Here is a 14,070-nt window from a genome sequence, read left to right on the forward strand (position 1 = left end):
CAATCAAATAGGGTGATTCTGAGTTGTCTAAAGAAACGTTGAAGTTCTCTTAAAGCCAGTACACGTCCAGAGTGAGCTATCCTAGGGCCGGGGAGGAGTATAGTAAATTGGCAGGCTTCTAGATACTGCTGGTCAGTAGCCCCTCTCCATATTAAGAGCTTCCTCAGTCTGTGGTTCATGACTGTTGCAGTCGGGGATACGCACGCATTAGCGCTCATCATGCCTGTTCGAGCTGAGTGCTGCAGCAGCACCGCTGCGGCCCGTACATCCTCGGCCTCTCTTATCCCTCCCCCGCCGATCAACACGCACCAGCCCGGGGTAGCTACTTCGCTGCTGTACAGCGGTTCACAGTTTCGAGGGCATCAGAAGAGCAAAGGAAACTCGTATGACGTTGAGGTCGTTTTGCAGGTAAATTCTCTTGCTTTTAAGAAGCTTGGTATGATGGATAGCATGTTTACTAGCTGACCATGTAAGGTTGTCTTGTCACTGCTGCTAACGTTACTGACTGCCAACCACCAACCACCACTGACAAGCAACCGATTTAGCAAACTAGCCAGGTGAACTAGCTAGTTAGCAAACAAACAATTTTAACAAGCTTGACAGCAAGCAATCTTTAGTTAGCAGCTAGATGGCCCATTCAAATCGACTGTAAATGTTAGTAAGCCCTCTTGGGCCCCCTAGGGTTGTCGAGAGAGAACAGCCAGCTAACTCTGGCAGTGAGATGAACATTTATGCAAACATTTGGATACATGAATACTGGCATTCACATGCATTTATGTTAACATATGGCCTAGCTGCTGAATGACATGGGTGGCTAGCATTCAGCATTTTCATTGGTGATTGACAGACAGCTGACTATTGAATAGGCCTGCTCATTCATTTGATAAAACTGTTGAAAATAACTTGTTAATGGGCTGGTTGTCATTCTGTGAAGACACCTGATGGGTTGTTGTTGTACACACACACACACTGACATTGTGACCACTGCACTTGAATACCACTCATTGTGCGATTGTTTGTCTCCTGCAGCATGTGACCATGGAGGACTCTTATCTGTGTGGTTACCTGAAGATCAAAGGCCTAACCGAGGTAAAGTGGAGCAGAACTGGGTCAGATACAGTGTACATGCAATGAGTGATGTTTTCATGGGTCTTTATACCCCTTTTTGGGAACTTATCAGGGCAGGGGTCAGTGTAAGCCAAGTGCAATGCAGCTCACCAGCCCCAATTGAAATGTATACTGGTACAACCAACCAATGTGAAACTGGCATGCATTATGACAACAAGCCAGAGCCATCTATTGACCAATTTGCAACACCGGTATGAAGGCCTATCTGTTATGTTGCAAGAGTGTTTTGTCTGAGCACTGTATACCGTATTTGGATGTTTAGTCTTACATGGATGTGTTGACTGACTGCCTGACTGCCTCTAAAATGGTAGACAGTCATAGAACAGGTCTGTGTTAGAGGTCGACCGATTATGATTTGTCAACGCCGATACCGATTAATCGGCCGATTTTAAAAATATTTATATATATTTTTTGTAATAATGACAATTACAACAATACTGAATGAACACTTATTTTAACTTAATATAATGCCTCAAATAAATAATGAAACATGTTTAAATAATGCAAAAACAAAGTGTTGGAGATGAAAGTAAAAGTGCAATATGTGCCATGTAAAAAAGCTAACGTTTAAGTTCCTTGCGCAGAACATATGAAAGCTGGTGGTTCCTTTTAACATGAGTCTTCAATATTCCCAGGTAAGATGCTTTAGGTTGTAGTTATTATAGCACTATTTCTCTCTATACCATTTGTATTTCATATACCTTTGACTATTGGATGTTCTTATAGGCACTTTAGTATTACCAGTGTAACAGTATAGCTTCCGTCCCTCTCCTCGCCCCTACCTGGGCTCGACCCAGGAACACATCGACAACAGCCACCCTTGAAGCATCATTACCCATCGCTCCACAAAAGCCGCGGTCCTTGCAGAGCAAGGGGAACAACTACTTCAAGGTCTCAGAGCAAGTTACGTCACCGATTGAAACGCTATTAGCGCGCACCCTGCTAACTAGCTAGCCATTTCACATCGGTTACACCAGCCTAATCTCGGGAGTTGATAGGCTTGAAGTCATAAACCGCTCAATGCTTGAAGCACAGCGAAGAGCTGCTGTCAAACGTACAAAGTGCTGTTTGAATGAATGCTTACGAGCCTGCTGCTGCCTACCACTGCTCAGTCAGACTGCTCTATCAAATCATAGACTTAATTATAACATAACACACAGAAATACGAGCCTTACGTCATTAATATGGTCAAATCCGGAAACTATCATTTCAAAAACAAAAAGTTTATTCTTTCAGTGAAATACGGAACCGTTCCGTATTTTATCTAATGGGTGGCATCCATAAGTCCATAATGTTATGTCATAATTACGTAAAATTCTGGCAAATTAGTTCGCAACGAGCCAGGCAGCCCAAACTGTTGCATATACCCTGACTCTGCGTGCAATGAACGCAAGAGAAGTGACACAATTTCCCTAGTTTAATATTGCCTGCTAACCTGGATTTCTTTTAACTAAATATGCAGGTTTAAAAAAAATATACATGTGTATTGATTTTAAGAAAGGCATTGATGTTTATTGTTAGGTACATTCGTGCAACGATTGTGCTATTTTTCGCAAATGCGCTTTTGTTTTAAGTCATCCCCGTTTGGTGAAGTTGATCTTTACACAGTTCGCAACGAGCCAGGTGGCCCAAACTGCTGCATATAGCCTGACTCTGTTGCACAGAACGCAAGAGAAGTGACACATTTTCCCCAGTTAAAAGAAATTCATGTTAGCAGGCAATATTAACTAAATATGCAGTTTTAAAAGTATATACATGTGTATTGATTTTAAGAAGGACATTGTTTATGGTTAGGTACACATTGGTGCAACGACAGTGCTTTTTTTCACAAATGCGCTTGTTAATTCATCACCCATTTGGCGAAGTAGGCTGTGATTCGATGATAAATTAACAGGCACGGCATAGATTATATGCAACGCAGGACACGCTAGATAACTACACATGGTTGACGATATTACTAGTTTAACTAGTGATTATGTTAAGATTGATTATTTTTTTTATAAGATGCTAGCTAGCACCCTACCTTGGCTCCTTGCTGCACTCGCATAACAGGTAGTCAGCCTGCCACGCAGTCTCCTCGTGGAGTGCAATGTAATCGGCCATGATCGGTGTCCAAAAATGCCGATTACCGATTGTTATGAGAACTTGAAATCGGCCCTAATTAATCGGTCAACCTCTAGTCTGTGTGCTGCAGCTCTCTGAATTGTCTGGTCTACAATTCAGGGTAAACAATTCAGAGGGTGTGTGGTACAAAATGTGATTGCTGTGCACTTTCTCTCACTGGCAACACTAAATATCAGGGCTCTTCCCACTCTCTCCTTGTAAATTACACAGATCCCTTCTCTGGCTCTGTTCACCTCTTTTGCTAGAGAATTAGTTGTGAGTGACTCAAAGGGAGTGCTCAGGGAAATGGTGCACTTTGTTTACTTAACAAGGTGCTACCTACCACTGATCTGGCACCTTGGCATAGTGTTACAGTGAGTTGGGTCGTATTCAATCGGACACACCGCAGCAAATTATTTTGCAGCGGAAAAAGAGAACACGTTGAGGTTGTCCCTCCCAGTTTTAGTTTTAGTTTTTCTGTTCTTCCGTTTGTTGCCTAATGAATTTGACCCTGCATTAAAAAGGCATTGCTGTTTGATATTGATGGCATTCCTGTGTGTGACACTTGTCACTGCACCAGCATGTGTTCCAGCCAGATACCCTTTCTAAAGGACCTTTGGTAACCATGACTGTAGAGCCAAGTCAGATTATGGTAATAGTAAGTGGGAGCACAGCTAGATCCATGTATTCAGGTCTATACCCAGAAAATAATTGGTAATATTTACCTACTTTGTTGGACAACTGTTATGTGTGTGACTGTAAGAAAGGCTGTTTCACAACCGGCCATGATTGGGAGTCCCATAGGGCGGCACACAATTGCCCCAGCATCGTTAGGGTTTGGCCGGGGTAGGCCGTCATTGTAAATAAAAATGTGTTCTTAACTGACTTGCTTAGTTAAATAAAAAAATGAAATAAGTGTGCCGTGTATAACTAAAACACTCTTGTTAGTGAAAGTCCTTATGGAGAAGGAAACGTGGTCGTAGTCTCTAATTCTCTGGGAACCAAAGCAAACAGCAAGGGTCTTACCTGAACTTGTCCAATAAACAAAAAGATTAGCTACGGTGTTCACTGTGTTTCTGATCCTTGCAGGAGTATCCCACTCTCACCACGTTCTTCGCAGGAGAGATCATCAGTAGAAAGAGGCCCTTTTTAACCAGGAAGTGGGACGCAGACGAAGATGTGGACCGCAAGCACTGGGTATTTATTTGAAGCTCTTTCTTTCATTTCATATTCCCATTAATGCGTAGTCATTTGTCTGGTGTTTTCTTTTTAACAAACACTTCTTGGATGCGGCGTAGTACTTCAGTTTTTTATTGGCTTTGAGGAAAAAGTACAACTAAAACAACACTTGTTTTGTTTCTTTCCAGGGTAAGTTTCAGGCTTTTTATCAGTATGCAAAGAGCTTCAACTTGGACGACTTTGATTACGAAGAGCTGAAGAACAGTGACTTTGTCTTTATGAGGTGGAAGGTGAGTCCAATATCACTTGACGTTCCATTGATATCTCTTTCTCTCTCCCTGTATGTACTTGAACCCTTCCTGTCTCTTTTGTCCTTTCTAACATGGCCATCTAGTGACTGTTTGTTTGTTCTCTCCCTTACAGGAGCAGTTCCTGGTCCCAGACCACACCATTAAAGACATCAGCGGGGCGTCCTTCGCTGGTTTCTACTATATCTGCTTCCAGAAGTCCACAGCCACCATCGAGGGCTACTACTACCACAGAAGCTCTGAATGGTACATAGTTTGTGTCCCAAATGGTACCCTATGGGCCCTAGTCAAAGTAGTGCACTATATAGGGAATAGGGTGCTATTTGGGATGCAGACACTGAAGTGTCAATATTTTAGATGGCTTGTTCAAATCAGATAGATGCTCTGTACAGTTTGGCTCTTTGGGATATTCAGATTGAGTACGTATTTTGATAGTTGCTAGTACTAAGCATACTAGGTCATGTTAATACACCTTTAGTAGATAGATAGTTAGGTTCTGTACCAGTTGTTGTTTTGCATGCTGATCTGAAATGAACATACAGGGATGTGGCTAGCTGCTTGGCTACTGGCTAGCTGCTCATTATTGGTCCCCTTGTTCTCTTTCAGGTACCAGTCATTAAACCTCACCCACGTCCAGGAACACAGTATGCCCATCTACCAGTTCCGGTGATACCCACCTGCTGGCAGAGAGGACTTTGATTGGCACTGCCCTAGAGACTCGCTCATGGAGGGGGGAGATGAACTGACCAATCATGCCAAGGATGTACCTACAAGTATTCTCTGCCGTAAGGGAGAGAACGATGTTAGGAGGGAGGGATACACAAAGAACAAGGCCAACAACCGACAGTTTTTCTCAGCCTGCCTTTCTCGACTTTGCATCAGCTGGGATCAACAGCACTTTTTCTTTGGTTGTTTTCTCTTCCCCACTCTTTCTCCATTCAGCTTCCTGTTTTTGAAGCTACTTTTCCTTCTCTTTCCACCATGTTGAAAACGCTTTCCACTTTTGAGTTGGGAATCCCCCCAGCACCTCTGAAAATGGGTGGGGGGTGCAGCAGTCTAAGATTTAAGTACAAAGTTTGATATTGCATTTTAATTTGTCTCAATGAATTGAGGCCTGATTGAGATTGACTGAGCTACAGAGTGAGCAAGCAGTCCTGAAAAGATGGATCTCCATAAGGTCTTGAGGTGTGACATCATCAAGGGTGTGCTCAACAGAAGATTGATGGTCAATGATCTGCCATGATGCAAGATCTGACGGCTTAGTCGGATGACGTCTTGGTTAAGGTTGATATTTGAAGGCAGGGCATAATCAGATGTGTGTTGTGGGCTATTGAAACAAATAATACCACACTGATGGCTACTTTAAATCTGTCCTCTCTCTGAGATGAAGTCGACATCGTCTGACCTATAGAGGGAGTCCCCATGCCCTAGTTCATATTGGCGGACAGATTTCCAGGCTGCTGTTACTGCTGCTTTTTGAAAAGCCTCTCCTACCGTTCCCTGCCTCAACCAAGTGAACTGATAAAGTGGTTTACGCTTCACTCATTTTTCTATGCAATTTACAAAAAATTTCTTATCCGGCGCTTACCTACTTTCCATTTTATTTTCAGAAAGGACTTTTTAAAAGGTATTATGATGACGTACGTGAGTGATCACACAGCCACCAGAGTATTTATTGAAAATGAATATTGTTGTTAATTTACATATGTGTATAGATATATATAATAAAGAGTTGTTTTTATTCACCAGGCTTTTAATCTGATTTGACACAGCTATTTGAGTGTAATGCTCTGGTGTCTTGAGTTATGTGTGGTGGCTCTGAAGTTCTGGTGGGGGAGAGGGTGTAGTGCAGATTGAACTTGGGCTGCATTTAGACAGGCAGCCCAATTCTGATCTGTTTTTCACTAATTGCTCTTTGGACCAACCTGATCTTTTTAAGAACTGATCTGGTCAAAAGACAAATTAGTGAAACATATCAGAATTTGGCTGCCTGTCTAAATGTAGCCAATGGGTTGTCTGTGTGGTGATGCTGGAAAAATGCTAATGCTAGAGCGCTACAAATCAAAGTGTGTGCAGTGGACTAAATGCCATGGGACAGATGAGAGAGTGAGCTAGTATAGAGTTTTAGCTGGAGGAGGAAAAGATAAGGCATAGAAATACAATGATTAGAATGGACACGTAAGACGTTGATGACCAACTAGATATGGATTTTGTGTTGGTATTGTGCAGTATACTGCGTTAGGACCTGACTCAACACGTACAGTATTGCTGACAGCCAACGATTTTAACGAGGTCGACCCATTCTGTTTATTTTATTTCTATGTTTCTGATGTATTGAATGTGGCAGGCAGCTAACTGAGCTGTCTCCTCTGCATTCTTCACTTTGCCCCTAATTATACCAACGCACAACCGGTGTGTCTCTCCTGTATCATTTTGACGTCTTTTCCATTCACAGAATGAGAAATAGTGGCGTTTGTTACAAAACCTTGACATGTGAAGAGATGTGTTTTCTGGGAGAGTAAAAAATAAACTGGCAAGAACATCTCTCGTCAAAGCTTTTGAAAAACCTTATGCCTTAACTGTAATATGTTTGTACAGAGCAGTGTTTTATAACAACGTTGGAGTTGAGTCATGACTGTGAATTGTTAAAGCATGTTTGTGCGATTTCAGTTGGAGAGATATGCCACGTCAGCCCTCAAAAGACCTTTGAACGCCAGCGAGTCTCCTGGGTCGTGTTCATTACACACCAAATGGGAGAAAAGACTGAAACGTGAAGGGACTACCTGGACTTGTTTTCAATTTCTGTTAATGTTTCAATATGGTGTGCGCTAATGAATATGACCCTGAATTAGGTGACATCACATGACAGGTGTCAACCAGGAAGTGAAACTACTTAGCCTACCTCATTGGTCAGTTTAATGTTGCTCAAGCCAGCATAAATAACATTACTACACTAAAAAGCTGGTTTGGACATAAAGAATGGCAAATGAATAAGATTTTATAGGAATATGCTATTTGAGAATAAGTATACTTTCAAGACATTGCTCTGTGGAAGTTGTTTCTTTTCACAAATTACATCTGATTTCAAAATGTGTTAGGAGTTGCTGTCTGGACTGCACTATGAACTGACTTGTGTTGCTGTCTGGGCTGCACTATGAACTGACTTGTGTTGCTGTCTGGGCTGCACTATGAACTGACTTGTGTTGCTGTCTGGGCTGCACTATGAACTGACTTGTGTTGCTGTCTGGGCTGCACTATGAACTGACTTGTGTTGCTGTCTGGGCTGCACTATGAACTGACTTGTGTTGCTATCTGGGCTGCACTATGAACTGACTTGTGTTGCTGTCTGAGCTGCACTATGAACTGACTTGTGTTGCTGTCTGGACTGCACTATGAACTGACTTGTGTTGCTGTCTGGGCTGCACTATGAACTGACTTGTGTTGCTGTCTGGACTGCACTATGAACTGACTTGTGTTGCTGTCTGGACTGCACTATGAACTGACTTGTGTTTCCGTGTCCATGCGCCAGCTCCATTCTCCAGGTAACAAAGAGTGTGACACATTATTTCCTTTGGTAATGATCAAGCTACAAGAATGGACAAAAAAGCTAGTTGAAATTGCAAATTAAGCTCTGATAATTGAACTCAACTGACACAGCTAACTTAAGTCAATAAATGCATTGGATTGTATGATACAGGAGGAAGAGTTGGTGTGTTGTTCACTATGGTGGCTGTTTTTACTGGTGACTGACTGTCTTTGAAATCATGGCACTTCTACATAGAGATATTTTATGAGAAAGTTTATGGATGGAGGAAATTGAAAGAATGAGGTTCCATCAAAATTGCAATAAAACTATTCCCAAGAAGCGGTCTTTCTCTTCTTCTGTGGGTGTTTCTGTCATTATGTTTATATTATAGTTTACAATTATTTAGTGATGAATTGGGTGTTTCTGTCATTGTTTATATTATAGTTATGCATTATTTTGTGATGAATTGGGTGTTTGTTTCTAATACTTCTGAGTGATAGTTGAGGACTATAGTCGTAACTGTCCAGTGTTTCCAGATTTCTATGAAATATGACATAATTACTTACAATAGCTAGGTTTCCATCCAATTGGGGACAGATTTTCATGTTAATATTCTAAAATATGCATAAAACAATGAAAGGCTGTGCGTGATGAGGTAGTGCACATAAAAATAACTTTTGCGGTTACATTCATTCCCATGTACCGAATAAAGAATACCATCTTTAATCCTTGAGTCTATGTAACATTAAAAAAAACTATCAAAATGTCAACCTACTGCATCTGCCTATGTCAAACTAATATGAGACTCACACGAACACAATGGTGTTCTCCGTTTTGCTCTACAACCCCCACAAGTGTCACGGTCTGATGGTAACCCATTCAAATGAATGGAAGTAAAAAGGTAGTTTTGTGCCAACAAAAATAAGGGGTTAAAAAAAGACAGGTTAAATGATTTTCCATCGCATTTTCAACTCTGCTGACGTTTTCTTTTCTCACAAAAACTGTTATAGCAAATGTGCCCACTCTGGCCTTGGCACATGCGCTCTAGCCAACGGCTTGCAGATAGATTGCGGGTCATGAGTTTATTATGGATAAACGCAAGATTATTTGTATTTATCAAACGGCAGCCAAGCATCGATCATCATGTCTCCAGAATAAGACCATCGATTTATTAGAAAGGAGCATCAAACTCATCACCGTGCACTTTCACCACCCTGTGAAGCTCATCATAACTTATTTCATCTGTATCCTAATAAACTGTATGCTTTCCCGAGTCGTAGTGGGAGGACCGCACAATATCATCAAGTGACTCTAGGTTTACTTCGATATGATGGTTATTGTATCAATATTTGCGCATAAAAGGCATTCTCACCACCATTTCTCACATCATTAATTTTACAGACACAAAAAGATCCCAACTCGTCTACCATATTTTGTTTTGTTGACATTTGGAAAGTTACCTGAAAAAGGTGCTGTTTCCATCAGGCCTGTCGTGACATGTTCTATGTACTTTACTCGTATAAAAAGTTTGGATGGAAACCTATTTTATGATTGAAATAGTTCTCTGTCCAAAGAAGGGTGAATAAGTACGTCAAAAAGCAGCTTTTCTGTATTGGAATGGTGTGGTCGTACTCGTACCCCAACAACAGAATTGTGTGCGCATATACCGGTCATTCAAAATATTCATACGAGTAGATTGGCCAGCTCATCCTCCTCTAGACTGCTGATTGGCCAGTTCATCCTCCTCAGGAGTATGATGTCATACTCTGAAGAAATAACAAGCATTTTTGAAATGGTCTGTTTGAGGTACAAATTTGGGGTGGGGTTTATGAAGAAAATAATTGCAGTCCTATATCAGATGATTTATGAGTATTAGATATGTACCTGATCATTTCGTACAGAAAAGCCCACTCATATCACCACCACACTCAGAAGGTATATGAAAATAACCCTAGAATACATCTTAACCACAGAAGTGTCCAGCACAAGTGTTTTATTTCAAATCAATCCCCATAGCCGCTATTCCCCAGGGGAGTCAAACTCATTTTGCCCTGGTCTAAAACGAGGTCTGTAGGGCCACGCTGAAAATCCTTTCCGTCAAAATGTGATACTAGCAAGAGCAGTGATACAAACAAGAGCAGTGACACTAACAAGGGTAGTGTGCAGGTTTCTTATTTTTTCTCGATTGTATATAACTGCCTTTAATTTACTGGACCCCAGGAAGAGTGGATCCATAAATACAAATACGAATACAAATATACATCATTTTTTGAATTTTCCATGCTCCCTAACTGTCTAGTGATTATTAGTGAGCTGGACGTTCAAGAAACTACATGAATGTACAGTAGGTCCATTGACTGTGCACAGTGAATATTAGCGAGCTGGTCAGTCAAGAAACTGTATGAATATAGGTCCATTATCATTTCTACACAGTTTCCATTTGGTTTTAGTCATCATCAAGTATATTGAAAAAAACTGAAATAACTTATTTACATACAGTACCAGTCAAAAGCTTGGACACACCTCATTCAAGGGTTTTCTTTATTTTTATTTTCAACATTGTAGAATAATAGCGAAGACATTGAAACTATGAAATAACACATATGGCATCATGTAGTAACCAAAAAAGTGTTAAACAAAACAAAATATACTGCTCAAAAAAATAAAGGGAACACTTAAACAACACATCCTAGATCTGAATGAATGAAATAATCTTATTAAATACTTTTTTCTTTACATAGTTGAATGTGCTGACAACAAAATCACACAAAAATAATCAATGGAAATCCAATTTATCAACCCATGGAGGTCTGGATTTGGAGTCACACTCAAAATTAATGTGGAAAACCACACTACAGGCTGATCCAACTTTGATGTAATGTCCTTAAAACAAGTCAAAATGAGGCTCAGTAGTGTGTGTGGCCTCCACGTGCCTGTATGACCTCCCTACAACGCCTGGGCATGCTCCTGATGAGGTGGCGGATGGTCTCCTGGGGGATCTCCTCCCAGACTTGGACTAAAGCATCCGCCAACTCCTGGACAGTCTGTGGTGCAACGTGGCGTTGGTGGATGGAGCGAGACATGATGTCCCAGATGTGCTCAATTGGATTCAGGTCTGGGGAACGGGCGGGCCAGTCCATAGCATCAATGCCTTCCTCTTGCAGGAACTGCTGACACACTCCAGCCACATGAGGTCTAGCATTGTCTTGCATTAGGAGGAACCCAGGGCCAACCGCACCAGCATATGGTTTCACAAGGGGTCTGAGGATCTCATCTCGGTACCTAATGGCAGTCAGGCTACCTCTGGTGAGCACATGGAGGGCTGTGCGGCCCCCCAAAGAAATGCCACACCACACCATGACTGACCCACCGCCAAACCGGTCATGCTGTAGGATGTTGCAGGCAGCAGAACGTTCTCCACGGCGTCTCCAGACTCTGTCACGTCTGTCACGTGCTCAGTGTGAACCTGCTTTCATCTGTGAAGAGCACAGGGCACCAGTGGCGAATTTGCCAATCTTGGTGTTCTCTGGCAAATGCCAAACGTCCTGCACGGTGTTGGGCTGTAAGCACAACCCCCACCTGTGGACGTCGGGCCCTCATACCACCCTCATGGAGTCTGTTTCTGACCGTTTGAGCAGACACATGCACATTTGCGGCCTGCTGGAGGTCATTTTGCAGGGCTCTGGCAGTGCTCCTCCTGCTCCTCCTTGCACAAAGGCGGAGGTAGCGGTCCTGCTGCTGGGTTGTTGCCCTCCTACGGCCTCCTCCACGTCTCCTGATGTACTGGCCTGTCTCCTGGTAGCGCCTCCATGCTCTGGACACTACGCTGACAGACACAGCAAACCTTATTTTCACAGCTCGCATTGATGTACCATCCTGGATGAGCTGCGCTACCTGAGCCACTTGTGTGGGTTGTAGACTCCGTCTCATGCTACCACTAGAGTGAAAGCACCGCCAGCATTCAAAAGTGACCAAAACATCAGCCAGGAAGCATAGGAACTGAGAAGTGGTCTGTGGTCACCACCTGCAGAACCACTCCTTTATTGGGGGTGTCTTTCTAATTGCCTATAATTTCCACCTGTTGTCTATTCCATTTGCACAACAGCATGTGAAATTTATTGTCAATCAGTGTTGCTTCCTAAGTGGACAGTTTGAGTTCACAGAAGTGTGATTGACTTGGAGTTACATTGTGTTGTTTAAGTGTTCCCTTTATTTTTTTGAGCAGTGTATAAAGCAAACCAGACAGCACCATTTTCTTGTTTTTATTTATTTATGGATAGCCAGGGGCACACTCCAACACTATAAACGAAGCATGTGTTTAGTGAGTCCGCCAGATTAGACGCAGTAGGGATGACCAGGGATGTTCTCTTGATAAGTGTGTGAATTAGAAAATATTTCTGTCCTGCTAACCATTCGAAATGTAACGAGTACTTTTGGATGTCAGGGAAAATGTATGGAGTAAAATGTACATCATCGTCTTTAGGAATGTAGTGTAGTAAAAGTAAAAGTTGTCAAAAATATAAATAATAAAGTACAGATAGCCCAAAAAAACACTTAAGTAGTATTTTTACTTAAGTTCTTTACACCACTGCCAATGTTTTAATCGAATCCCACCGCACCTTCTCCGCTATGCAATCTGGTTTCAGAGCTGGTCATGGGTGCACTTCAGCCACGCTCAAGGTCCTAAACGATATCATAACCGCTATCGATAAGAAACAATACTGTGCTGCCGTATTCATTGACCTGGCCAAGGCTTTCGACTCTGTCAATCACCACATCCTCATCAGCAGACTCAATAGCCTTGGTTTCTCAAATGATTGCCTCGCCTGGTTCACCAACTACTTCTCTGATAGAGTTCAATGTGTCAAATCAGATGGCCTGTTGTCCGGGCCTCTGGCAGTCTCTATGGGGGTGCCACAGGGTTCAATTCTTGGGCCGACTCTCTTCTCTGTATATATCAATGATGTCACTCTTGCTGCTGGTAAGTCTCTGATCCACCTCTACACAGACGACACCATTCTGTATACTTCTGGCCCTTCTTTGGACACTGTGTTAACAACCCTCCAGACGAGCTTCAATGCCATACAACTCTCCTTCCCTGGCCTCCAACTGCTCTTAAATACTAGTAAAACTAAATGCATGCTCTTCAACTGATCGCTGCCCGCACCTGTCCGCCCGTCCAGCATCACTACTCTGGACGGTTCTTACTTAGAATATGTGGAAAACTACAAATACCTAGGTGTCTGGTTAGACTGTAAGCTCTCCTTCCAGACTCACATCAAACATCTCCAATCCAAAGTTAAATCTAGAATTGGCTTCCTATTTCACAACAAAGCATCCTTCACTCATGCTGCCAAACATACCCTCGTAAAACTGACCATCCTACCGATCCTCGACTTCGGCGATGTCATTTACAAAATAGCCTCCAATACCCTACTCAATAAACTGGATGCAGTCTATCACAGTGCCATCCGTTTTGTCACCAAAGCCCCATATACTACCCACCACTGTGACCTGTAAGCTCTCGTTGGCTGGCCCTCGCTTCATACTCGTCGCCAAACCCACCTGGCTCCAGGTCATCTACAAGACCCTGCTAGGCAAAGTCCCCCCTTATCTCAGCTCACTGGTCACCATAGCAGCACCCACCTGTAGCACACGCTCCAGCAGGTATATCTCTCTGGTCACTCCCAAAGCCAATTCCTCCTTTGGCCATCTCTCCTTCCAGTTCTCTGCTGCCAATGACTGGAACGAACTACAAAAATCTCTGAAACTGGAAACACTTATCTCCCTCACTAGCTTTAAGTACCAGCTGTCAGAGCAGCTCAC

General features: G+C 42.5%; 1 protein-coding gene across 1 annotated transcript; it reads left to right on the top strand.

Annotated features, from left to right (window-relative positions):
- The first annotated feature begins 125 nt into the window (after positions 1–125).
- LOC106606620 (glucose-induced degradation protein 4 homolog) lies at positions 126–8,583 on the top strand. The gene is made up of 6 exons (XM_014202957.2): positions 126–408; positions 1,030–1,089; positions 4,321–4,428; positions 4,599–4,700; positions 4,834–4,964; positions 5,325–8,583. Exons 1-6 carry the CDS (start codon positions 178–180, stop codon positions 5,386–5,388), a joined length of 696 nt encoding a protein of 231 aa, XP_014058432.1. The 5' UTR covers positions 126–177; the 3' UTR covers positions 5,389–8,583.
- The last annotated feature ends 5,487 nt before the right edge of the window (positions 8,584–14,070 follow it).

This window comes from Salmo salar, chromosome ssa03 (assembly GCF_905237065.1).
Source record: "Salmo salar chromosome ssa03, Ssal_v3.1, whole genome shotgun sequence".
NCBI classification, from domain to species: domain Eukaryota; kingdom Metazoa; phylum Chordata; class Actinopteri; order Salmoniformes; family Salmonidae; genus Salmo; species Salmo salar.

Excerpts from the sequence above, each read along its gene's own strand:
- LOC106606620 (XM_014202957.2), top strand. The coding sequence starts at position 178 with ATGACTGTTGCAGTCGGGGATACGCACGCATTAGCGCTCATCATGCCT. Across the intron at positions 1,090-4,320 it reads AGATCAAAGGCCTAACCGAG|GAGTATCCCACTCTCACCAC; the intron begins GTAAAGTGGAGC and ends TGATCCTTGCAG. Across the intron at positions 4,701-4,833 it reads TTGTCTTTATGAGGTGGAAG|GAGCAGTTCCTGGTCCCAGA; the intron begins GTGAGTCCAATA and ends TCTCCCTTACAG.